The 26,123-nt window shown below is 39.5% G+C and overlaps 3 protein-coding genes and 1 non-coding gene across 5 annotated transcripts; 3 read left to right on the forward strand and 1 right to left on the reverse strand.

Moving 5' to 3' along the window:
- Positions 1-5,763: 5,763 nt before the first annotated feature.
- LOC113761046 (uncharacterized protein Os08g0359500) lies at positions 5,764-9,470 on the forward strand. 2 transcript variants are annotated; one of them, XM_027303869.1, is made up of 7 exons: positions 5,764-5,901; positions 6,962-7,148; positions 7,482-7,635; positions 7,731-7,768; positions 7,859-7,872; positions 7,936-8,057; positions 9,068-9,470. In XM_027303869.1, the coding sequence occupies exons 1-7, from the start codon at positions 5,897-5,899 to the stop codon at positions 9,160-9,162; spliced, it is 615 nt and encodes a 204-aa protein (XP_027159670.1). In that variant the 5' UTR covers positions 5,764-5,896; the 3' UTR covers positions 9,163-9,470. The 2 variants fall into 2 exon arrangements, with proteins under 2 accessions (XP_027159670.1, XP_027159662.1); XM_027303861.1 differs by having other exon boundaries at positions 7,859-8,057.
- A 630-nt stretch (positions 9,471-10,100) lies between these two features.
- LOC113777007 (WD repeat-containing protein GTS1) lies at positions 10,101-13,468 on the forward strand. Its single transcript, XM_027322059.1, has 8 exons — positions 10,101-10,368; positions 10,563-10,770; positions 10,958-11,053; positions 11,387-11,461; positions 11,866-11,976; positions 12,298-12,389; positions 12,568-12,652; positions 12,948-13,468. The coding sequence occupies exons 1-8, from the start codon at positions 10,214-10,216 to the stop codon at positions 13,323-13,325; spliced, it is 1,200 nt and encodes a 399-aa protein (XP_027177860.1). The 5' UTR covers positions 10,101-10,213; the 3' UTR covers positions 13,326-13,468.
- Positions 13,469-13,750: 282 nt separating this feature from the next.
- Positions 13,751-19,907, reverse strand: LOC113776998 (DNA mismatch repair protein PMS1). Its single transcript, XM_027322051.1, has 11 exons — positions 19,543-19,907; positions 19,070-19,393; positions 17,344-18,555; positions 16,873-17,120; positions 16,664-16,790; positions 16,485-16,553; positions 16,288-16,361; positions 15,336-15,401; positions 14,709-14,812; positions 14,344-14,525; positions 13,751-14,123 (listed from the first exon to the last, which is right to left on the reverse strand). The coding sequence occupies exons 1-11, from the start codon at positions 19,792-19,794 to the stop codon at positions 13,998-14,000; spliced, it is 2,784 nt and encodes a 927-aa protein (XP_027177852.1). The 5' UTR covers positions 19,795-19,907; the 3' UTR covers positions 13,751-13,997.
- Positions 19,908-20,077: 170 nt separating this feature from the next.
- TRNAV-AAC lies at positions 20,078-20,151 on the forward strand. Its single transcript has one exon. It is a non-coding gene; the product is annotated as a tRNA-Val (tRNA).
- The last annotated feature ends 5,972 nt before the right edge of the window (positions 20,152-26,123 follow it).

Consider the following 26,123-nt stretch of genomic DNA (forward strand, 5'->3'; position numbering starts at 1 on the left):
TAGAAGGAGAAAGGTGCAGGGAGGTTGCGATTGAACTTTCGAGCGCTCTGATCTAAGAACAATATTTGGGAAAGTAGCCTTGCAAGTATGGAAGGCTTGGAATTCATGTGGTGCTAGGCTTGACAAGTGTTGTGCTGGGAATGGTTAAAAAATTTTCAATGCGCGGCTCTGCTAAAAATTGGAAGGGAGCAAAATTTTGAAATTTTCGCAAAAAAGCACCCATGATTTCTCACCAATAACATAGAAACTTTGGCCCACTAGAATTAGTATTTGGAGGGAAGCTTTCCCGCTCTCCTTTTGGCGAGAATTTTAAGCGAGAAATGTCCTTGCCCTCGCAGAGTATATGATGGCTCCAATTTTTTGTGAGGTATTGTCCTTTTCCTTGCTATAAGCCACTTAAGAGCGTCAAGCTTTCTATTTCTTCCTAAAGTTGTTGTCGCTAATACCCTTTTTTGTTGTAGTGAAGGGAGGAAAATCATAAAAAACTGGTGTTTTATTGAAAAATATATTTAGTTTTTCATCCGATAAATAAATTTATTTATGAAAAAATGGGTACTCTGTTCTTATAATAGATGAAAACTATAAAGAGCTTGTGTTTTATTGAAAAACGGGTTCATTTTTATTTTATTCGATAAATAATATTTTTTTTAGAAAAATGGGTACTATATTCTTATAATGGAGAAAAGTCATAAAGAATTGATTTTTTTATTGAAAAAAGAGTTTATTTTTATTTTATTCGATAAACAAATTTGTTTATGGCACAATGGACACTCTTTTCTTATAAGGGAGGGAAGCCATAAAGAGCTGATGTTTTTATTGAGAAACGGGTTCATTTTTTTTTCGATAAATAAATTTTTTTTATCCGATAAATAAATTTGTTTATGGTAAAATGGGTACACGGTTCTTATAATAGAGGAAAGACATAAAGAGTTAGGATTTTATTGAAAAATGGGTTTATTTTTATTTTATCTGATAAATAATTTTTTTTAAGAAAATGGGTACTCTGTTCTTATAATAGAGAAAAATCATAAAGAGTTTATTTTTTTATTGAAAAACGGGTTTATTACAATTTTATTCCAGCCAACTGTGACCCATTTTCCCATTAACCTAAGTTAGATGGACTAAATCATTGAGTTTGTTAACCACAGTCAAAATTAACACAGAAGCAACTGACTCAAATTACTCAATCCTTTATAGCTTATACCAAATGAATACTAGGAAGCTTATTTGAAATAACAATAAAAATATTCTATAAATGATTAAAATTTAGTACATTAGTTAGTAAGTACTTGTAACATACTTGTATAATGCATGATTATATGTATAATTTAATATTCTTTTGTACTTATATATTTTAAAATATTTTGTGAAAAATATTTTGACCTTTCACATAACCTTAGAAAATAATAAAATTTTATCGTATTATAAAATAATAATTTTATCTTATTATATTCATAGGTTTTAAGTTATAAAAATTGTGATATAGAAACAAGTGATATTCTACATGTAACTAGGAAGATTTGTTGTTATTGTTATCCAAACTTTCAAATTTTTCAAAAATTGAAAATGATTACAAACTTACTATTCTACAATTAGTATAATTTGTTAATTAGCCAAAATTCTAGCAAAAGGCAAGCAAATGCAACTTGTAATCAATCCATTCTGATGCATGAAAAAATAAGGTAGCATTCTGCAAATAAATAAAAAAATCCACTTTATATGGTTCGTTGTGACAACCAGGCTTATCCCCACTTTTGTTTGAGTTTTGATTACAATGGATATAACCTATTCCCTCCAAACCCCAAATTTTGAATTATAACATTCAACCAAAACATGCTCAAACTCTCAGGCTCGGTCATACAAGGACAACTAGTGTGAATATCCGTGCTACGCACGGTACTTACATTATTAAAATAAATTAAAAAATTATACCATTTTAATTTGAAAAAAGTTAAAAAAATTATACCAACATAATTAAAATTTAAAATTTGTCTAACAATAGTTCAAAATATGACAAAAACTGTAAATCATTCAAGAATTGTGTTTTTGCAAAAGATGGATCTTAAAATAATAATAATAATTTATATTAGAAAATGAATGATATATGGATAGAAATAAATGTAATTGCATGTTTTTTTATTTTAAAATGAAATACTTACCAATATTATGCATTCGATTTGATAATCTTATATATATATGCATTATGAGAATATATATATATGTATGTATATATGTGTGTGTGTGTGAATTAACTACCTTTGAATTAATTTTTATTAAAAAAATTATTTATTTTTAATGCCTTTATAATTTGTGAATGATTGTGAGAGTAAAATATATTATGACAATAAGATACGTTGAATTATGAAAATTGTAATTTAAACAGGCTCCTAAATTTTGGATATTTGACTTTCGTAGTTGCGAATTTCTTAAATTAACGGTTAGTTATTACTCTAAGTGATATGGTAAGTGTCAGTAATAAATGTGAGATGTGAATTGGAATTTGCAGATATCATTTTACAGGGGTGGTTATTATCCGTTAGTTAAAGTTTAGGAGTTTGAATTTTATGGGGTAGTGGAAAAAACATAAGGGAAATGTGGAAAAAATATAAGTATGATTATAGGATTTGTAAGGTCGGTTACATGATTAGTTAAGAGATAAATATTTTTTAATTAAAAAATGTAAAATTCTATTCAAATAGCATTCAGACTTTTGATAATTTTGGAAGCTCCTTATCCAAAACCCCCTCAGCAATACATTTAGATATAGATACTAAACGATAGTTATGATAGCGAAATAGTTTTTACCTGATATAATACGTTGTTGCACTTTTAGCGATCATTTGATTTATTGTTGAACATATTCGCCTAAATAAAATAACACCTAAAATTATGGAAGTAAGTTTCCTATCTAAAATAGTAAGTTAAGTGTAATAGATTAGTAACTTTTATACCTCAAAAGGTAAATTGGAATAAATATTAAACTTAATTTTTAAATAAATAGATTACTACTTGATATCCCAAACTTACTTTTAAAAGAGTAAGTTTAGTTCAAATAACAGTAAGTTTTTATACATAAATAGTAATTCTTACTAATAACATGGCAATAAAAATGATTAAGGATCAAAATTTACCATTTTTTGGAATGCATGTACAATTTTTACATTAAAACCTTATCTCAAAGTAGTATTAGGAAGTTTATTTGAAATAATGATAAGATGTTTTTATTAATTATTAAAACTTAGTACCTTAGTTAGTAAGCACGCATAATATACCTTAGTAAGTTTAATTCAAGTAGTAGTAAGTTTTTATACATAAATAGTAATTATTACTGATAACATGGCAAATTTGATTAATAATCAAGATTTATTGATTTATGGGACGCATGTACTATTTTACTTTAAAACTTATCTCAAACTAGTATTAGGAAGTTTATTTGAAATAACGATAAGATGTTTTATCAATGATTAAAACTTAGTACCTTAGTTAGTAAGTACTCATAATATACTTGTATAATACATGATTATAGGTATAATTTAAAATTTGCTGTACTTATATATTTTAAAATACTATGAAAAATAGTATGAACTAAACCTACTATCCAAAAAGTAAATTTCGGATATGCAGTAGTAATTTATTTTTAAAAAATTTAAGTTACATATTTATTTCAATTTACGCTTGAACATACATCGATCGGTGCTCTCTGGATGCGTCCAAACTCCAGTGAATGTCTTTAAACTAAATTCTAATCAAAGTAATATCCAAAATGTACTGATTCAGAGTAAAATGCCCATTAAACTTAGTACAAGGACAGATAGTGTGAATATCCGTGCTATCCAAAATATTTATGTATTTTACATAAATATAATGATTCAGAGTAAAATGCCCATAAATAGATAGTATTTTGTTGATGTAACGCCCATAATCCGTGGCCCCAGGATGGCTTTGTTTAGTAATTAGTACTGCTTACGCTTCTTTACAAATGTTTTATTTTTAGGCCCTTTATGTTTATGTTAATTCCGTGACATCCCAACACATTTTTAACTTCTGCAATACGCAACATTTCCAAATCCCGGTTATAGGTCACCACTTACTTTTGTAAAAATAACCCTTCTTGATCCGTACATGTCAGGTTGCAACGTGCCGCTTTCTTTGCCATATGCTTTACTTTCCACACCTCTTCTTTGATTACTAAACATACTGCAGCAACATCCTTCAATAACCACTGTCGTTTTCATTTCTATCAAATGCGTTTCGTAACCAGTAAACTGTGACCAAGTTCTGCCAGTCAGTTTGCCAGCTGGCACAATGTGGACACCTCGGCCTGCCTGGGTCCTGCGTTAGCTCGTTCACGAGATTACACTGAAGAGGCATCCTGTATCGTTTATCCCTCTTTTGTTCAGAAAGAACTACCAACACTTTTGGTTATTTGCATGACTCGTAGCTGATGGAGTGATTTGATTACTAGTCACCGTACTGATCCCGTCGTCCTAAGTTGCTTGCTGGTGTCAAGTAGAGGATAGACCTCATTATTATATTCCCAAGTACAAGTGCTATAAATACTCATCTGTTACTTTTTCTAAGAGAGATACGCAATCTAACTTGCATATTCAGCTCCTAAATCATGGAATAATTAATTTAAGCATCCAATTGAGATGGGGGACAAGATCCCGATCTTTGACAGGTGAGCTGGGCCGTTCTCGACTTGACTCGTTTGACTAGATTTCACCTCGTCACACGGGATGATTGGATCTAGCGTCAATTCTGCTTAATTTATTGCAAGGTATGATGGCGAGGAAAAGGTGATAATGGAGAATGTTAAAGGCTAAATAAAGAAACCTGTGCTCAAACCCAACGCAAATTATGAGATGGAATCCACCGCCGGTTTGGCACAAGAGTTGTTTTTGGGTATTTGCTCGACAGGCCCACCAGCTCATATCCAATGTCCAGTGTACTGTTGCGGTAAAGTGTAACCGAAGTTCATAGAAACAAACCAAGAAGGTAATAACTAAGTGATTAAGTAAGTAGTGGTTAACGGGTGTTTTTTTTTTCTTTCTTTTTTAACAATTACTATTAACGATTACGACCTCTCTCCTTGTTGCTATTGTTATTTAATTCTCAACACGAGAAACCTCTCTTTCATTTGTTATTCCATCTTTTTTCTTTTGTGTTCTTTATTAGTCAGGTAATCGCGATATTTATTAGTTTGATTTTCAAATCTTTTCCTTTCGTTTATCCCATTTAAGGTTTGAGTTCTCTATCTAAATATTATTAAAAAAAAAAAAAAAGAAACCACAAAAGATCTCATAGCAATGGTTGGGGTTAATCCCTACGACAGTGCTTTCGGTTTTTCTTTCTCTCTTAACATAATTTTACAGTTGGATTCGATCTGACAAAGGTCTTTTTTGGTGTCAATTATTTGTTGGCAGGTCGAAACTTCCATTGGATTAGCGGGTACGAAACTTCCATTTCAAAAGGACATTGACGAGCTTTTGTGGGAATGATGACAAATAATAGATTGCAGATGAAGGTAAAGATCGCCGACGAGAAGGTCCCCTCTCTTCGCAAAACATTGGGCCCATCATTAGGCCCAAATAGAAAAACAGACTGACCTGATCATTGGACTCTGGATATGACACCGGCAAATCTCAAACGTGCACGTTGTAACAGCGGCCCATTTGGCGCAGAAACACACGGTGGAGTACCGTGTTTCGAGTGGGAGCGTATACGCACAAAAACAGCCCTAGAGGCTTAAGAGAAGCCTCCTCTTGCGGTTTTGGAGAGAGCGACGCTTACACTTAAAAAAGCACTACTTTGTAGCCGTGCCTTCTCTTTCTTTCATCTTCTAGGGTTTTCCATTCTCTCCCTCTCCTCCTTCCTCCAGAAACAAAACATAAATATGAGGTATCTTCTTTACACGATTTTCCTCCTTTTTTTTATTCTGCTTTGCCGAATTTCAAATTCATTATTATTTTATCTCTGCCATGATTTTGGACGGTTTGATTTTTGTTACTTTGCTTCATTTGTTGATAGTCCACTTAAATACATCCTTTGTTGTATCCTGTTTATGTTTTCTAATTTATCGGATGATTTTTTTGGGGGCTTGGAGAAGTATTCCAGTTCCGGGTTTATAGAAAAATATGCTGGAAACTTTTGATGGCTCCATATCCCATAGTTTAGGAAGAAATTTAATGTCTGGAATTTTTTTTTAAAATTTTTCCTTGCAGCATGATTGCTGAATGTTGAGCTATGGCATTGCTAAAGTATAATACTAATACATAATTTTAATTGTATTACGAGTATACTATCCTAGATTATTAATTTTAATTTAATAATCCAATATTCAGTTCCAGGCTGTAATATCAAAGAGAGTGAACATTTGCAAGACGTTAGTACTTTTTTTTTGCTGTAACGATAACAGTTGTACAACCTACTCTAGCCTGAGGGAGGGGGGAGTCTAACCGACGGAACTCCATCTTGAAAGTGGCAGCTACAATTAAGTGGCAAGTCCCACCAATACTTTAAAGTCTTGGTGCTACCAACAGTCCAATAGGCTGTTGGCACAAGACGTTAGTACTTGCTGATTTGAAATTCCTGCTTGGCCTCTAGCTCTGACAACCAAGAACCCTTCATTTTTTGTGAATGTAAATGGTTATGTCGCTACTTCTTTTGCAACATGTTGAAAATGGTTGTTCCATGATTTTAGCCATTGAAAGGATTCAACTATGCCTGATAATGCATGTCTTTGCATTACATGATATTCCAGAACTATGCAGTCTCAACTCTTGCATTGTTCCAAAATCTAATTAGTTTGTACAAACACCAGTGTGGATGTAGATATATGAGTTCTGTATTCTAACGGAAGTACTTCCTTGGGATGCATGATGTGTTTCGTCTTTATGACTTTTCTTTCTGTTATGTGATTATTCTAGAAGTCACTACTGAAGCGATCTCTCTTTTGTAGCCGACATCCTGAGGTGAAATGGGCCCAAAGGTTGGACAAGGTATATCTTACAGTGCTACTCCCAGATGCTAAGAATGCAAAGGTTAACCTTGATCCAGATGGGGTTTTTACATTCTCTGGAACAGCTGGGGCAGAAAACCATCTCTATGAGCTGAAACTTGAACTTTATGACAAAGTTAATGTCGAGGTAAGTGTTTTCTGCTTATGCAAAATCTGTCTGAGATTGACTGTGTAGGATCCAGCTATCATGGGATTAGAATACTGGTAGTTGGTTGTGATCTAGGATCTTGCTTCTCATTGCTGCATTCGGAAATAAACTTTACCTGGATAAGATATGCTTGAGGATCTTTTCTAGTGTCTGTGAAACTATATATTCCATCGTATGAGTATTTGATAGTGATCTGGTTCTTGGGTATTAAGGCAATGTGATACTTGCATACTTAAATTTGGTTACAAAATTGTACTGTACAACTTTGTTGCATGTTTTGCCCAATGTAAATTACCAATTTTGCTTTTATAGGAGAGCAAAATAAATATTGGGGTGAGAAATATCTTCTGTGTTTTGGAGAAAGCAGAGAAGAATTGGTGGAAGAAACTATTGCGTGGAGATGGAAAGGCACCTCACTATATTAAAGTAGATTGGGATAAATGGGCTGATGAAGATGATGACACAGGTATTTCCTATTTTTTATGATATCTGAGTTTGTTTATGCAAGTTTAGATGATATGAACTTCTTGAAGACATAATTGCTCTTCATGGTTTGATTAGGTCCTGGAGACTTGGATTTGGGTGGAATGGATTTCTCGGTAAGGATATATCTTTTGTGTAGGATTGTCATCTCAAAGATTTTTGCCATAGGTCCTTATGATGTTTTTGGTGATTGACATCTATTTCAGAAATTTGGTGACATGGGCATGGGGGGCATGGGTGGCATGGGCGACTTTGGCGGCATGGGGGGCATGGGGGCATGGGCGGGTGACTTTGGCGGCATGGGGGGCATGGGGGGCATGGGTGGCATGGGCGACTTTGGCGGCATGGGTGGCATGGGTGGCATGAATTTTGATGGTATGGGTGATGACGATAGCGATGACGAAGGTAATGAACACAATCTTTTATATTGTTCGTGTTTAGAACAGAGTGCTAGTAACTAAGTGATTGTTTTGTCAATCAGTTCTGGTACAGTTATGGGTTCCATTTGTTAGTCTAAAAATTAATGCTGCCTCAGCGAGTCATCCTCTCTCTGTTGGTTGCTCGTTAAATGTATTTTGTAAATCAGGATGCTAATTTAATTATATTAATCAAAATACCGGTGCAAGTGAAAAGAATAAAGTATTATTTGACTAGAGGTTGCATGCTGTCCTTTATTGACCATCTACATGAGCTGATGCTTGCCCCCCCCCTCCCTCCCCCCTTCCCTCTTCTTCCATCATCGGCCACCCTCACTCTGGTTTCTACAAGCATAATAAATATAGACAATAAGCTGTGGAAATTTGCATGTACGATTTGCTTAATGCTTGTGTAGACAGTAAATGATAGGTGTTGAGGGAAGATTAAGCAATATTCCAGCCTGGCAATGTTCAATAAACAAATTTATGTCATCTTAAGATGTATATAAATTATCAGTGTTCCTGCAAAGAAACTTTTCTGCCCTGGTTTTTTTTTTTGGGGTGGGGTGAGGGAATGGAGTGAAGATTAGGAATCCTGTCATGAGCTCTGTAGTAAAATCTATGTGAAGCTTAGGTATGACTATAGGCATTTTGCACATAACTATTAGATTTTCCTTAAGCCCTTCGTTTTAGATTGTTCCTGAATTTTCTTTTGACTATTTGCTACTCCATGAACAGTGTGCATTCTTTCCTTCACGTTTATATGGTTGGATGTAATAACTACACACGAATTTTCATGCATTTTCTCACCTTTACGTTTATTTAGCTGCATTGAATCATTTTTGTTATCTATTATCATGCTTTTGAATTTTGACGAATGTGTTAATTGTAAATATTCTCTCCGTTAACTTGTGCATTTTATGATGGAGTCCTGCAATAGTTCAATGCATCTGTGGCTCAATTGTTTCTTTTATGACTTGGTTTTTTCTTTTACCGCAGGGCATGAGGTCTCAAAACCCGCAGAGAAAGCTGATGACAAGACTGATGAAGGGGTGAAGTCATCAGAAGAGAAGGCTCCTGGACCAAGCTCCTGAAGGCTTTGGCAGATTTGCATGCAGCTGCAACTTTTTGAGTTTTGGCGAATTATAGTTCTTGGCTACGTTGGTATTCAAAGGAAGCATGCTGTTTTAGCAAGAGTGAAGGTCCCCTTGATCTAGATTTAGTGTTGAAAACATTATTGTTTAGTCCTCTCATTTGGGAGGAGCTGTGATCGTACTTTCCAAAGATTCCGAGTGTTGTATTTCTAGCAAATTTCAATGATAAACATGATAACTAAAAATGCATGTAATTTTGGTTGGGATTATACAATCACTTCAATGCGAATGTCAAGCTTGTTAAGGTGGTAACGGGGTCAAAAAGTTTCAGATGATTATTGACGAGTTGGGATAAAACTTTTTGACGCATTTAGCTCGAACGGCGCCTTGCTACTTTTGTTTATGATTTTTGGGTTTACGTTTTTTGCAAATAATTATTTGGTCAATATGCTTTTCAATCATCTGTTTATTATTTTACATGCATTAGATCATAAATATTGGTATAACACTTATTTCAACTAATTCTCTAAAATAATTTCCTATCCAAACGCATCCAGAATTTAGTAAGACTTTTCATCACAATAATATATTATTATTGTTTGGGATGTAAAATTTTCGTGGTGCTACATTCAATTTTAAAGGTTACTCAAAATTATTGTTGCCATTTTCAGGAGCTAATTAATTTTCAGCAATATAACTGCCCTTCTCATCCATTAAAGATTAAGAGAACTGTTGTTTTCTTTCGATTGATGATTTGAGGCCATGGGAGGTGCCCCGGATTTGCCGCAATGACTCACAGACGAAAAGAAATGTTGGTTATTATTATTATTTTTTAAACCTAAAATCCCATTTGAGGAATAATAAATGGAGCCGGAGGGCGGTTTCCACTTTCTAATTACTGTAGCGCCAAATGGTAAATGTGAATTACTAGTACTAGGAGCAGGAGCAATGCAATGGGGGACCATACGACATCGTAGCAGGATCTCGGTCCTAAAACCCTTGCTGAACCTAATTTAGCGGCTGCCAAAATACGTTAAACAGACAAAAAACAATGGAAGGGGAAGGCAGTCACGAAGACGTGGAGATGGAGGTCGAACAGGAAAGAGAGCCATCATCATCATCGTCAGCGGCAATGAAGCGCTTCGGCCTCAAAAACTCTATTCAGACTAACTTCGGAGACGACTACGTCTTTCAAATCGTTGCCCGGTATGTCCAATTCCATCTTTTCACTTCTTTTTTTTTTTTTTTTTTAAAAAAAAATTTTTTGGAATTTTTTTGTTTAAATGTAAGAAATTTGATTGGACTCGGTTGGTTTTTGTAACCTCTGATTTTTTATTTTCCTTAGAAAAGATAATAAATGTAGCTGTCAGAAATAATTGAACCGATGAATTTTGGTGTAGAGAGGATTGGACGTCAATGGCGGTGTCGCTTTCGTCAAACGCTGTAAAATTGTACTCTCCGTTGACCGGACAGTACCTTGGGGAGTGCAGAGGCCACTCCGCAACTGTAAATCACATTTCCTTCAATGTTCCGTCGTCTCCGCATATATTCTGCTCTTCCTCCTCTGACGCCACTATCAGATTTTGGGACACTAGGACTTTTCATCAGGCCAGTCTCTCTCTCTGCGCTCTATCATATATGTTTTTCGTCCTTGCGTCTGTGCTCTGGTATTTAGATGTTTTTCTGCATTTGTCGTTTATGTTCTTCACTTCTAGTATATATTTTTTAGAGATGATAAAATATGTAGTCCTAATAGTGGTCATTATATTTCTTCAATAATACATGCGGAATGCAGGTATCTTTTATAAATGCGGGCCCGTCAGAAGAAATTTTCAGTTTCTCTTTTGGTGGACCTGCTGACAATCTTCTTGCTGCTGGTTGCAAGTCTCAGGTAGAGTATCACCTCTGCACCAGAATATTTTCTTGCCTGCATCAATTTCTTTTTTTTTTTTTTTTTTTTTTTCAGTTTGGAAGTTGATATTTCTATTACTAGTGACTTTGATGCGAACATCTTCCACATTGGAATTTTACCCAGAGAGATATCTAAATATCATTGATTTCTCCGAAATTCTTTAAGAATTTTGTTTTGATGTTAATTTTAGCATCGCGTGCCTGTGAAAATTAATCAGATGTTACTATTAACACAATCTTCTCTCTGCTAACACAATCCATATATGGTTTGTATGCTTGCTTTTTTCATGATCAGTTGATTGTCTTACTACAGGTTGTGTTCTGGGATTGGAGGACCATGAAAAAGGCTGCATGCTTGGAGGAATCCCATATGGAGGATGTCACTCAGGTACCTTCTGATACGTGACATGAATGTGTTCCAATAGTCTGTCAGCTGCAAAATCATGTTGAGTTATACATCCTACATGCACATATCTTATCCAGCCCGGATGAAAAATACACAGAAATATGAATAGGTTCTAGTTTTTGACCAGCTATGTAGACCACTTTTTTTCTCATTATACTTGCAAGTTGTATCTCCACACCCTTGAGTATAGACCATTCATGTTTAAAATTCCTTGCTATCTGATAATCTGAGACCCTCTTTTTTCAAGATGCATTTTGTACGTGGTCGGTTCCCCCTTCACTTCTAGCTGATTTTTTTTTTATCCACAAATGAATATGCACCTCTATGAAATTTTTTAATAGATGAGATGACTTTTCTAAAGGTACCTAACTTGTGATTGTTATCAGGTGCACTTTGTTCCTGGTCACCAGAACAAGCTTCTTTCTGCTTCGGTTGATGGACTAATGTGTCTGTTTGACACCAGTGGAGATATCAACGAAGATGACCATTTGGAGTCAGTAAGTAGGATATATCCTATACTATCTTCCTTTCCAACATTCTGTTCCTTTGCCTGCTAATGTGCATTGGAAATGGAATAGCAGCCACTTTAATATGTGGACTGCTGGTAATATACTTGTATGCACTATTGATTGTCATTCTAAAGTTTAAGATGGCAACCTGTTCTCTTTCTTTCTCTTTCAACTCTATTCTTCCTTATTTTAGTTTATTATGTCATTTTTTTATTAAAAAAAAAACTCGGAATTTTCCTCCTCACAAAGATTTTGAGATTTCTTATCTTCCATTGATCTTGAACATAATGCAATGGCTCTTACGAGTAGGTACTTAATGTGGGAACCTCGATTGGAAAAGTTGGGTTTTGTGGAGATTCTAACCAGAAAATTTGGTGTTTGACGCACATTGAAACTTTGAGGTATGCACTCATTAGACTTTAGGCACAAACTACTGTATGGCCATTGGAAGTCTCTTAAAATCCCTTTTTTGGAGTGCAATTTAGCACTCATTTGTTAGTATGCACATGTATGTTCCTTATACTTACTGGTAATTCATGTAATGTCTATGCTTGTTCTCTAACTTTGTTTCCTCTGTAGCGTTTGGGACTGGAAAGAATCAATCATGGAAGTCAATTTTGAGGATGCTCGTTCTTTGACTTCTGACAGATGGACACTTGGTCATGTATGTATGTGAGTTATATGTTACTAAGTTTTAATTGTCGAAGAATGATTGCTTTCCTGTCATCCGGTCATTATTGTAATGAAGAAAGATTGTTATTTATTTCAAAACAAAGGTCTCCGATGTACTAGTTTATGCAAATACGGTCAACCTACATGGATTTTGGCATGGGGCCGTATCACATACTTACTAATTAAGATGACTGTGAGTTTTCAAAGTGTTGCATTTGCTTCCTCCTGCCGATTTGCCCTCTCTCAAAGTAAAACTGCTCTTAGGGTTACCATTTTGTTAATGGCAGGTTGATTACTTTGTTGATTGCCATTACTCAATGGATGAGAATCGTCTCTGGGTGATTGGTGGTACAAATTCTGGCACGTTAGGCTATTTCCCATTGTATTGCAAAAGCAGTCAAGGAGGGGCGTCCACAATTGGGTCAGCGGAAGCTGTTCTTCTTGGAGGCCATGCAGGTACTGTTAGGAGCATATTGCCTATGTCCCCCTTGTCAGGAAGAATCACCCAAAGCCAAGGCATCTTTGGATGGACAGGTGGTGAGGATGGCCGTTTGTGTTGTTGGTTGTCTGACGAAGCATTTGATAGCAATCGCTCATTTATATCCAGTGCGCTGGTTGCCAAGGTACAAAAGAATAGCAGGAATAGCCGGCACAGTCCATATTAGGATTTTGTTACCTCAAATGTCGTGTTGTATTTTACGCTTTCCCTTTTGTAAGTTTTTTTTTTTTTGTTTGGTCTTTTTCTTTTTGTAGCTCGAATTGTTCCTTTTGCGTAGTGTTACCATTGCAGGAGCTGGTTGGTTGGGTATATTAAATATTCATTTAATAATTTGAATACAGAAAAAAACTTTAATAATCGTGTCTAATGCGATAGGGCTGGCAAATGATAAAAATAGGGCATCACTTACACATAGTGGTATCAATTCATATATAAGCTATATTTTACACGCAGTGATAAATATTTTTAAAGCAAGAATGGTCATAATCCTAACAGAAGAGTATAGTGAAGTGTGGGAAATATGTGGGCCCATGGTTGACCAAATATAAAGCTGGTCTAGATTCCACTTGAATTATTTTCCAAACACAATACAAAACTTGGGCTGGCCCGTGGCCCATAAAATAAATGGGCTGAGAACGAACTCAATAATTAGAACAAAATATAAAATCCAGCCACCGCCACAATCTTTTATCAATGTTCTCCGAGGAGCTCTCTTTACATTTTTAATTTTTCTGCTCCGTGAACTAGAGAGTTACAGCTTACAAGCACATCTCATAAAAAAAAACCAATTAATGCATGCGAACAAAATCTGACACGAATCAAATCAGAACGCGACCTCTTACATGGCTTCTTCCTCCACATTTATTCTTCCACGGACGGTTGTTAAATCAACCAAATGACGCATTGTAGGTCGGCCATGAGGGCAATTCCAAGGAGACTTCAAGCCCGCCAAATGTTCAAGTATCTGAAGCAAATTGGTCGAATACCACAAAAACGTAAATTGTACAAAAGTTACAAGGTCATCGCTTACTCCTGAGAAAGTGATGTCAATAAAATTCTAGCACTTTCAGAGAGTCAAAAACTCTCACAGAAATACCAATCCAACAGAAGAAACTACCTGAATTTTCATGGTGACAAATGTAATTTTCATCTCAGGCAATGAAAACACAGACTGCCCTACATACCTTCTGCATTTCATTTCTCCCAAGGGGATCTCCAACCATAACAGATGACCTACAAGCACGTGATGCAAGCATCGCACGAACTCTAGGAGGGCAAACTGAATCAGCAGTATCTGATCTATAACTGCCAATGATAGAGCATTCCCCGTGGCTATCAGCAAGAATTGACAGCAGATCCTTGACATCTACAAAAGGGGAAAAATGGTGTAGAAAAGCAAAATCAGAACTTGGAACTTTATATGCCTTCCACAAGGTTCGTAGCATCTGTCACTGAGTTGAATCGGTTGCCTCATTCCCTACCACATGCCTGCTAGGAATCTTTGCAAAAAAATAGTTGAACAGGCATGCAAAAATATAAAATTAAGTACCTGCAACGCCAAAAATAATGTTTTTACTGAATGGAACTGCTTTGATTTTAAAGCGCTGCCCAGGAGGAGCATGCACATCCTCTTCCAATGAGAAACCATTTCTCCTGTACGTAAAATATACCAGAATGCTAAGAAAAGTCAGACAAAACAAATTCACTGAAAATTATTAACAAAATCAAGCAGGGACGAGAGAAACAACACAAAATGATGATTATCAAGACAAGACTATGACAATTAACTAAGCATAACATTACGAAAAAGACAACAGAAGATTCTTTCCCACCTTTTGCAATTGTTGATTGCTGTCCCTTGTTTTTTTTTTTTTTTTGGGGGGGGGGGGGTTTGGGAGGTGGGGAGAGAGAGTCAAAATATACAGATAAAAAAAATAACATAATGCAGAAAAATACATAGAAAAGCACGAACAGAGAATTACTTTAAATGTTGGCAAAATACAATTTTGGCACAGATTTGTGCTTGTTGAATTATTTCTTTTTCAAAAAAACTGTAAAACATGCTTAAGTTCTAGAAAAAATCCTGCTGCAGACTGCAGATTGTTCCCATATATAGCCAGTGATCTAGCCAATGAACAATTAAAAAGAAAAATACATTCAGAAAAGGAAAAGGTACCTGATTATATCCATATGCATTGAAGTGACTATTTCTTCTTCAGGGGATAACTCCAATCTCAATGGCCTACACAAAGAACAAACTTAAATCAGGAAGAGACACGTCCTGTATACACACTGGTGGAACTAGAGGTTAAAGTTTGGAGGGGGGCAAGAATAGTAAAGATGTGCATTTAAGAAGGTACCCTTGGCAAAATCTAATTTCTGCTAGGATATAAGTGAAATTTTTATGAAATTAGGAGGGGGGCGTGCACCCCATTAGATCTGATGGTGTTTATACAGCTACACCAAGGCCAAATTGCTATATCAGCCAACTAAAAGCAAGTTGCAACAGATATTTCAGGCATTATCTTAAGATATAAAGGCTACATATTTCACAAAAATTAACATGGGAGTAACTTTATTTTGCATTTTTTCCCCGCATAATAATTACAAGTTCCAACTTCAAAACCAACTGAAACTGTTACACTGCATATATTCGCAAATGACTGACTCCAATTAATTGAGGTTGTTATATAAGCTGAAAGCTTGAAAATGGCAATTTTCATGGTTATCTTTTAACCCTTACTCCTTACTAGGCCTTTCGAGACTTGTTCAATTTCCGAACTATTCAAGCAAAGAGGAGCCATCCAACAATGACAAAAAGAAATGCTCAACTTTGCTCTGCATGATTGCTTGTTTACCCAAATGTACATTGAAAATAAGCATTGTGTTTCAGTGCAATTTCACATCTACTTCTGTCTACTTGCTCTAAAGGAAAGTCATCATGGTAGAAACTCCAAAAATGGTCTTAGAAGGAGAATATATTAGTTTTCCCATAGTAAGGTAGTTCGAGACATGCTGATTGTGATGTTCTATGCAATCACAAATTCCAGACATGTACAGTAGTGATGATATCCAATGCCAGTTATTCTCTATCCCAATTAACAAAAGAATAAAAGCAGACTCCTTACTGGAGTAAAGGTTGCTGGTTTAGGACTGTTGACTGTGACAGCCGCTCATAATTGTATTTCTCATCTGCAGCATGCTGAGAAAGATGACAATGAACTTTTAGTGATACAAGTAACTGCAAGCTTAGAAGTACGAAGGAAGGTTTTATTCACAGGAAGCATTTATATACAATTATATTTCATGGAGAGGCAGAACCTACCTGATCCACTATGAAAAGATCATGATCTAACTTTGCAATGATAAATCCAAGATTAAATTGCCCAATAACCTGTGTGAAAGAAAAGAGATAAGCTAAGTAAATTAAAATTTGACTGGAGAATGTAAACATGATACATGAATTTACAGGTATCCAGGAGCGAGAGAGAGAGAGGCAATAACCTTCATCCGTTCAAAGTCTTCCTTCTTGAATAGCCTTTCCAACTCACTTGTAGCAGCAGCTAAGGCTCTTGATTTACCTTCATCATTTGTCATCTGGGAGAGCTCTAAAGTTGCTGCAGTGTAGGACCTGTAAGCTACCAACAAAGACTAAATGAGTTACAAGAAGGAACATTTTTAAACCACAAAGGAAAATTAGACGACTTGGATACCCTTTAATCTTCATCTTTCGAGAGGTATGATTCAGGATATGCAATCTTGCAAGCCTCTTCTGCCTCCTCGTTGTCAGTTCTTTAAAACTAAATTGCAATGTACATCCAACGTTCAGACTAGAAATTGGAGAATCTGAAGATGGATCAGAAGACTCCAATCTTATGGTCTCATCCAGTAGGTCCTCAGACATATTTTCTAAATTGTTGCTTGTAGGAATAGGCAACACTGTCTCTTCCAATTTAAGTTGCTGAAACCCAAACAGTTTCACATTCAAAGATATTCTCAAAAATTGACCAAAATACTTTTGACAATGCTTCTTAAACAATGACTGCAGTGATTAAAGTGGATTAGACATAAAATATCTAGAAAATCAAATCTTACATGCAGAAAAATGTATACATTTTTAAACATGTTTCAAAGTTGAAAATGGAAAACCCAAATTCTTTACAGGAATCATTACTGAAAATTACCTGCGTTGATTCTCGATTTTCCATATCTTTATCATCAGGAAATGCTGTGCCTCTCTCATGGCAAACTTGGTTAACTCTTACACATTCAGATGGTTCAGGCCCATTATTACTAACTTCATCTGAATCATCAATTATCATGCTGTTCACCGGCAAATTAGGGTGTGTATTGTGCTTACCAAATCTGAGTTCCTTTGATTGACAGGAAGTTAGGCTGCTTCTAAGGAGAGGGACTTCTGAGAGTGCATTGCTGATACTGTCATGCTTTCTTTTAGTTACATTTACAAACTTCTTCAGCGATGACTGAAAAATAGTTGAACGGCACTGCAAACGTGAATTATCATCACATGATTCCTCTGGTGGGCTTGAACTAAGAGGCAAAGGTTTCTTTTCTGTAGTACTACTAGGATCCTTACATTTGTTGTAGGAACATCTAGACAAGGTATCTTCCTTCTTAGTGCTATGGACTCTCAGAAGAAAGTCTCGTCCTGCTGAATGGTTGAGATTGCCATCCTTCACCTCCACAATAGAAATATCATTCATGTCCTTTTTATCTGCTATACATAGAGTATCACCATCCAGAAGTTGCTTTTTGTCACATGCTTCAGCTTTATCACAGTCATAATGAGATGATTGCCTTCTCTGCAGCTGTGAGTTCTCTTGTTTAAAATGAAACTTGGAAGTAGATTTCTTCTTGCTCTGCTCATCAAGTTCATGCACTAAATAACTTGCAGAATCTGGTGAGTAAATATTTTCCAGCGCTTCTCTTAAGGTACGCAAAATGGATACTTCATCAGAAAAAAATATTTTTCTTTTGTCAGGCGTAACATTTACATCATACGATCTAGCGGGAACTGTGAAATTCATTATTGCAATTGGAAACTGTCGGGAGTTTGCACCTCTATACAATTCATTCACAAGTTTACTTACTTTCGGCATATCAACAGGTCGGCCATTTACAAAGAAGAACTGTCGATCTCCTAAATTGCGTCCGCTTCCATATCCAGGCTTTGAAAGAAAACCATCAACTGTGCAACCATCTGATATACTCACTTCCACAGGCTCCAAGCAGGTAAAGGTGTTCATACCAAGTACTGTTATGATGTTATCTCTAAGGGATCCACTTCCTTGTGTTCTAAGTACCACAGACTTTGCATTTTTTCCAGCTGTATTTGTGCATACTAGTCTAACTCCCTTAGCAATAAGAGCATAGGCCTGCAAACCATGACAGCAACACTATGAAGGCCAAGTAACACAAATGCTATGCAAATACAGTTGATATAAGATGTAATCACCTAGACTACTTTTTCAGCAATTTTGCAATCAATTTTCCAGAATCAAAACAACTCACAACTCAAGTAATGGAAGTTGTTGTAACACCAGTATACATCAGCAAGAAACCAAAAGTGATGCTTAAACTAATCTTATCGAGTCTCAACTGAACTCTACAGTCCAGTATTGAGATCAAGATAAAACGAGCAAAATGATAATGATGCAAGAAAACTCATCTATATTCTTATACGAATTTCACCCTTATACTTTAAGGGGAACAACGCAAGCAATCTTGTCACTCTAATAAAAAAAAATGACAAATGAGAGGAAATTTGAACAGAATGGACCCTGGGCATCTCAGTATAATCATTGGAAATAAGTTAACTCTTCAACAACGAAACGCAAAGCAATAATGAATTCTCCAGTAGTATTAACACATAAACAGGGTAGGGCTCACATTCAACAAAGTGATAAGCTTCCCATATTCCTTGCGTATATTGCGGTGAAACTCTTTGCTCCTCACTGGCAAACTAGAAAACAACTTCTTCACGGTGACAGTGGTGCCAATCTGTCGTGCTGTTTTCCTTTCAGTGACAAGAAGCCCGGAGTGGTTGAAAGTCAAGTGTGTCGCAACTGCTTCGTTCTGGGTCCTTGTCTCAACAGTTAACTCCCCCAGAGCACACAGGGAGCTCAACGCCTCGCCTCTGAATCCAAATGTTGCTAATGACTGAAGATCCGGAAAATCTGATATCTTTGACGTATGATGCTTCAGTGCAAGAACCTGCACCAGCAGCAGAGAAGAATGCGAATTTGCTACTGATAGTGGGTAATTCAAAAGTTGTACTTATCGGAAAAACCACAACAAATATTTTTTAGAGGGGGAAAAAAAACCAACAACAAAGCGAGAAGGGATGACGAAGGACGAAGGACCTTAAAGTTGTGAGAAGAAATGCCGCAACCGTTGTCGATAACCTGGAAGGATTCTTCTCCGTAATCTTTAAGAGCGATCTCGATGCTGGTGGCGCCGGCATCCAAGCTGTTCTCAACGAGCTCCTTGACGGCGGAGGAAAGGTCTAAAATCACTTGTCCAGCGCAGATTCGGTGAACAACGCCCTTATTTATAGGGCGGATGGTAGCAGAATCCTTGTCCAACATCATCGAAGGCCCACCTTTTGTTGCCATTGAATTTAATCCTCCGGTTCCATGGGATACTCGCAATAAAAGCTTAATCTAGAAAGTGGAAAGCAGAGACCCACTGGTGATGATAAACAGGAAAAAGATTACGGTGAAAATCCCGAAACGTGATTGAAAGAATTATAAACCCTAAAAAGTCCCAAGCCCCACCCACACCCAAGTAGCCATGGATAGCATATTAAGGCCTTTGCCGCCAAAACTCTGTTTAACCGGGATTTATAGAGTTGCGACCAAATCAACAAGTAATCGCTCGCGCGAGCGAGGGAATGTAGGTGTCGTGGTGTAGTTGGTTATCACGTCAGTCTAACACACTGAAGGTCTCCGGTTCGAGTCCGGGCGACGCCATGCCTTGATTCTTTTTTGTTGTCCTCACGCCCCCTATTTAACGCCTTTATGCTCCGCACCTCGCACGAGCCTCAGTAACATATAGTAGGAGTACGAGTAACAGGACGACGCCTTTAAAAGCAGCTCGGCTTTCATCCGCCTTTTCTGATTTTCACTAATGACGGTATGTCATTGGACGATAATGCAACAAAATTTACTAAAAAGGAGTAAGATACCTAATGCAAGATGATGACATGCTTTACAAATTAATCTTGCATTATAGGAACCCAATTACTTGAAAACACTTGCTCTCACAGAGTGCTTTGTACGAAAATTTTGAACCATGTGAGGTTCTTCAAATTCTGATCCTTTTTGCAAAAGCAATTTCCTAGGATTTCAACTTTTTGTGATTTTTTTCAACTTAAAAAATCCAAGGAAAAAAAAAATTTCAGGAGGTGATGATGACACCGGTTTCAAGCACGCCCTCAGCAATCCATGATCGCTTCTTCTTCTTCTTGTCTATACACTCTTACCATATTTCGTTTAGCATGGATGGATGACGGTAGAAATTTGTTATTACCAATCCAGCTGCTAAATCCAGAATGGATGGATGACAGCAGAAATTAGTCGTATAAATAAACTCAAGCCTCGGTAACCATAACTAACCATTGTATCAAGTTAGAAAAAGAGAGTAAATAATTCATGTCCACAGTAATGTCTTGTATTTCACAATCCATCATCTGCTTCTTCAATATTGGGTGCTTCAAGGAAAATCAGAAGGAACTTGCACGTTGTGGAGGCCAATTGTGGATGGCCTTTCTGTGGAGGCCAATTGTGGATGGCCTTTCTGTGGAGGCCAATTGTGGATTTATATACCTCGGCATCGTCTTGGGCAGGAGGGTGAGCCCTTGTTGCCTGGTAGTGCTTGGAGGGGGGTGCCGAGGTGGACTAGCTCGATGGGTACCAGGCATTCCAACTCAGAGATCTTAAAAGTCAAGAGTTCGAATCCTGGGAAGGCCCCCTCCAAGCACTACCACGGCTCGTTGCCTAAGACGGTGTCGAGGCGGACAAATACACAATTGGCCTCTGAGGATGGTCATTTCGGCCCGGATAATCCGGGGCCTTGCACTCTGATACCTCCCGAGGTGTCGCCACGGCACCTTGCTTATCGGGTCCATCATAACCTGTGTACCACCTCGGCCTAAATCCTCAGGTCATCAACCGAGGTGACACCTGATTGACGGACGCCTACGAAAGATAGGAAATGACACCTGACATCTGATGGACAGCTACTCTGACACACGCCGTCTGAAACTGGCGAGTGTCCCATCAAGCCTTTTCGTAGAAAGCGGTCAAATCCACCAGATGCACTGACCATCTCAGATCTTTAGGGACCTGTGATGTCAGTCCCTCTTCCCCACGCATCCCCTATAAATACCCAGTGTATCTACTAAGAAAGGGGGATGACCAATCTTCTGGTAAAACCACACTGATACTCTCTTCTATTTAGCTATTCTCTCATTCCCGAACTGACTTAAGCTTCGGAGTTCTACCAGGGGATTCAGCCCCTCTTGTGATCTAAGCAGGTGACCTCGTCCCAGTGGACCACACAGAGTAACCCGAAGGTTCACTCCAGCGGTACAAAATTCACCTCTTCAGCCTCCACACACATCAACCAAGAAACTCCTGGTCAATTAAAGACCGAGGGAACTTGGAGCCAGGAATCTCATAGTATCCAACTGTTTAAAGAAGAACAGAAGAAGTAAAAAAGTGAAGAATAACATCTGCCGAAAGTTTCCGGCCTTCACAAAACCTTCTAACTAAAGCAGCAGCCCAGAAACACAGAGCTCAGACGTCATCTCACGAGTGATAGCTGAGGAGGTAATTTCCAGCTCGGCTAGAGCTGTTCCGACTGCTTCGGCCTCCCACCATCGGGCCTTGACTTCGGCACAGTTATTGCCTCGGCCAAGGCTCGCACTCAGCAAGCCGAAGTCAAGGATAATGACCTGGCAACCGAAGTCGACCTCTGACACCTCTGACTGGCACTTCTGATAAAGCTGCTCTGACATGCGCCGCCTGACACAACTATTTTGGCGCACCTTTCGGCAGAGTCCATTATGTCACCTTGATACACTGGCCCTGCCGGATCTCTAGGGACCTGTGCAAGCAGTCCCTCTCTCCTATCCGACTCCTATAAATACTCAACACCTCCACTGAGGAAGGGGATGACCAAAATTCTGGTAAAGGCATATTAGTCTTCTCTACTCATTACTCTTTCATTCCCGAACTGACTTAAGTTTCGGAGTTACACCGGGGACTCTAGTCCCTCCTACAATTTAAGCAGGTGACCTCGTCTGAGATAACCATCCAGGATAAGAGGCCTTCTCCAGCTCGGGTGACTCACTCCAGCAGGACAAAAACGACCTCTTCAATTGGCGCCGTCTGTGGGAAGCGCGAGAATACCAAAATATGAAGCCTACGCGTTCTAAGAGCAGGAAGGCTCTCACCATTGGTGCTGAGCAAAGCAATGCAGCCCAACCGGAAGATATTTCAGAAGGGCAGGAGCCCCCAAGGACTCAGCCCGCAAACGAAGAGGCCATAACACGTATGGCCGAGTTTGTAACCGAGAACCCCAACATCTTTGAGGAGTTGGGGAGATATTTAAAGAGGCAAGGCAAGCAGAAGGCTGAGTCCTCTAAAAGAAAATCAGATGGGTCTCCCGAAGGTTCATCTGACGAAGAATCTGATGGAAGGCGCCTAAGCCGAAGTGCCTCAAAGCGGGCATTTTCTAAGGCCACTTCTAAGGTAGCTTCCATGACCAAGGCATTTTCCCGAGAACTCCTAGGGCGACGACCTGAGGAGGAACCTCGGCCCCTGGGAATACCCGGAGTAAATTACATGAGGGCCCCGCCCTTCACTGATGACATTAACGAGGAAAGGCTTCCTCCAAACTTCAAGCTTCCCTCTATACCATCTTATGACGGCCGAGGTGATCCTGAGGATCACATCCACGCCTTCATCTCGGCTTTCCGTTTATACTGCATCCCTGACCCAGTCATATGCCGAGCTTTTCCAGTGTTCCTCCAGGGCACTGCTCGAAAATGGTTCTGGGGATTAGAACCTAGGAGCATCTCCACCTTGGGGGAACTGGTGGAAAGATTCCTCCATCGATTCATCCCCTCTCGACTTACGACCAGGACCTCGGCTTATCTGCTGAATATGCAGCAGAACCCGGGGGAGTCACTTCGGTCGTACGTCCAGAGGTTCCATGAGGAAAGCGTACAAATACCTAACCCCAATGAGCAAGTCACTATTGCTGCATTCACTCATGGGCTTGTATCTGGAGTGTTCAACACGGGGATCCATAAGAAGTATCCCCGCACACTCCACGAACTGTGGTTGAAGGTCGAGAAGGGCATACAGGCCGAGGACCTCAATCGCATGAAGAAAAAAGTCCAAGCTGCTCGCCCAAGGGCCGACCCCCGAAAAGCGAAGGAGCTTGGCCGAGGTGAAGCTGGGACTGGAAACGGCTTCCAGAGTCCCGGCCGAGATCGTCGTAGTGTGTTCGACAGGATCTCTAAGGGGAAGTCGTCCATCCCAGAGTCCGAACTAACTCCCCTGAACACCTCCCGATCCCGTGTGCTGTCTGTAATGGAACAAAATAACCTCGGAAAGGCCCCTCCCAAGATGTGGGGCAGCAAAGACAAGAGGAACTCGAACCTCTACTGTCTGTATCACCGGGACATCGGACATGAAACAGAGGACTGCAACGATCTCAAAAAGGAGATTGAGAACCTCATCCGACAAGGCCACCTCAAGCAGTTCATCCGCCGAAGTGGAGGTCATTCGCGTGATGAGAATCGACGCGATAAGCGGGGTGACCAACGCCGTGATGATAGGCGGACGTCAAGAAGCAGTTGCCGACCTCCGAGGATCCTAGGGAGCCGAAAGGCCACCCGGAGACGGATCCTCAGGTCAAAGACTGGGAATATGGGCCAAATATTGCCGGAGTCATTAACACCATTGCCGCGTCCGACGGGAGGAGATAGCCAGAACTCCGGGAACCCGGATCAGCCGAGACAAGTGCTGCCTACAATCACTTACGGGCCTGTGATCCGGCTGCTTCCAGCAGTCATGAGGCCTGGGTGATTGAGATCCTCACCAATAACTACATCGTGAAAAAGGTCTACATTGACCCGGGGAGTTCAGTTGACGTCATGTACCTCCGCACCTTTGAGAGCCTTAAACTGGCCAGAGAGTGCATGACCCCGGTGAGAACCCCTCTTGTCGGGTTCGGGGGACACATTGTGCACCCCGAAGGGATGGTGGCTCTGACGGTAACTGTGGGACATCACCCCCGCTGCAGAACCATCCCCGTCAACTTCGTAGTGGTTAAGGCTGATTCGCCATACAACCTACTCCTAGGTCGACCTACACTTAATGCCCTACGGGCCGTGTACTCCACTTACCATTTAAGCTTCAAATTTCCCACTCCTGCTGGGGTGGCCGAGGTCAGCAGCAACGTCTGCGCTGCCCGAGAGTGTTACCTCGCCACCTTACAAGCAGCCACTCCATCAACCTCCGGAGCGAGACCTGAGAAGAGGTCAAATATACTCTCTATAGATAGTATTGATCCCCAGCGAGCTGAGAAGATTCCGAGGCTGGAGACTGGGGATGAGGTGGAAGAGTTACCTCTGGACCCCATGAAGCCTGCTCAAACAGTTCGCGTTGGTACCCGATTGCCCGGTCCTATCAAGAGAGGTATGGTGGACCTCCTCAGAGAGTACAGGGATGTCTTTGCTTGGGCTGCAGAGGAGGTCCAAGGGGTCCCACATCACCTCATGATCCATGAGTTGAATGTCGACCCCCAAGTCCGCCCAGTCAAACAGAAAAGAAGGCACCTCGGCCCTGAGCGTAGCCGAGCTGTTGGTGAAAAAGTGGACAAGCTCCTTCCTGCGAAGATTATCCGGGAGGTCCAGTATCCGACCTGGCTCGCCAATCCGGTCATGGTAAAGAAGGACACCAGGGCTTGGAGGATGTGCGTCGACTTCACCGACCTCAACAAGGCTTGTCCCAAGGACTGCTACCCATTGCCCAAGGTCGATACCTTGGTGGACTCAGCAATGGGCTACGAGATCCTATGCTTCTTTGATGCCTTCAAGGGATATCACCAGATCGGAATGAGTCCGGAAGATCAGGAGAAAACCGCCTTCTACACTGACCGAGGCACATACTGTTACACCATTATGCCCTTCGGACTGAAGAACGCCGGGGCCACATATCAACGCTTGGTTAACCAAGCTTTTAAAACTCAGATCGGGCAGATCGTCGAGGCCTACGTGGATGATATCCTTCTCAAAAGTCGGACCACTTGCACATTCCTTGCCGACCTGAAAGAAGTCCTCGAAGTCTTCCGAAAGACACGAATGATGCTAAATCCCAAGAAGTGTGTCCTGGGGGTGACTTCGGGGAAGTTTTTGGGTTACCTCGTCTCCAGGCGAGGTATTGAGGCAAATCCAGACAAGGTGAAGGCAATTCAAGAAATGACTTCACCTCGGTGCGTCCGTGACGTACAAAGACTGACAGGGCGGTTGGCCGCCCTGAATCGGTTCCTATCGCACTCAGCTCCCAAGGCACTGCCATTTTTTAAAATTCTCAAAAAGGCCAACAACTTTTCTTGGACTGAAAAGTGTCAGCAGGCGTTTAAGCAACTAAAGGACTACCTCAACCACCTCCCAATACTCACTTCACCTCGCCCGGGGGACAAGTTATTCTTGTACCTATCTGCTGCAGCCGAAGCTGTCAGTGCCGTGCTCATCAGAGAGGAGGATGTCCAAACACCTGTTTATTACGTCAGCCGAGTCCTCCGAGATCCGGAGACCAGGTACACTCAGGCGGAGAAGCTCGTGCTGGCCTTAATCCATGCCGCACGTAGGCTCAAGCCCTACTTCTTGGCTCACCACGTCTGAGGACAGACCAACCACTCCGGCAGG

This window comes from Coffea eugenioides, chromosome 1, assembly GCF_003713205.1.
Source record: "Coffea eugenioides isolate CCC68of chromosome 1, Ceug_1.0, whole genome shotgun sequence".
NCBI lineage: Eukaryota > Viridiplantae > Streptophyta > Magnoliopsida > Gentianales > Rubiaceae > Coffea > Coffea eugenioides.

Excerpts from the sequence above, each read along its gene's own strand:
- LOC113777007 (XM_027322059.1), top strand. The coding sequence starts at position 10,214 with ATGGAAGGGGAAGGCAGTCACGAAGACGTGGAGATGGAGGTCGAACAG. Across the intron at positions 11,054-11,386 it reads CTGCTGGTTGCAAGTCTCAG|GTTGTGTTCTGGGATTGGAG; the intron begins GTAGAGTATCAC and ends GTCTTACTACAG. Across the intron at positions 11,977-12,297 it reads AAGATGACCATTTGGAGTCA|GTACTTAATGTGGGAACCTC; the intron begins GTAAGTAGGATA and ends TCTTACGAGTAG.
- LOC113761046 (XM_027303861.1), top strand. Across the intron at positions 7,149-7,481 it reads ATGACAAAGTTAATGTCGAG|GAGAGCAAAATAAATATTGG; the intron begins GTAAGTGTTTTC and ends TTGCTTTTATAG. Across the intron at positions 7,769-7,858 it reads TGGGTGGAATGGATTTCTCG|AAATTTGGTGACATGGGCAT; the intron begins GTAAGGATATAT and ends CATCTATTTCAG.
- LOC113776998 (XM_027322051.1), bottom strand. The coding sequence starts at position 19,794 with ATGGCAACAAAAGGTGGGCCTTCGATGATGTTGGACAAGGATTCTGCT. Across the intron at positions 17,121-17,343 it reads AAAATCGAGAATCAACGCAG|CAACTTAAATTGGAAGAGAC; the intron begins GTAATTTTCAGT and ends TTTGGGTTTCAG. Across the intron at positions 16,554-16,663 it reads AAGACTTTGAACGGATGAAG|GTTATTGGGCAATTTAATCT; the intron begins GTTATTGCCTCT and ends TCTTTCACACAG.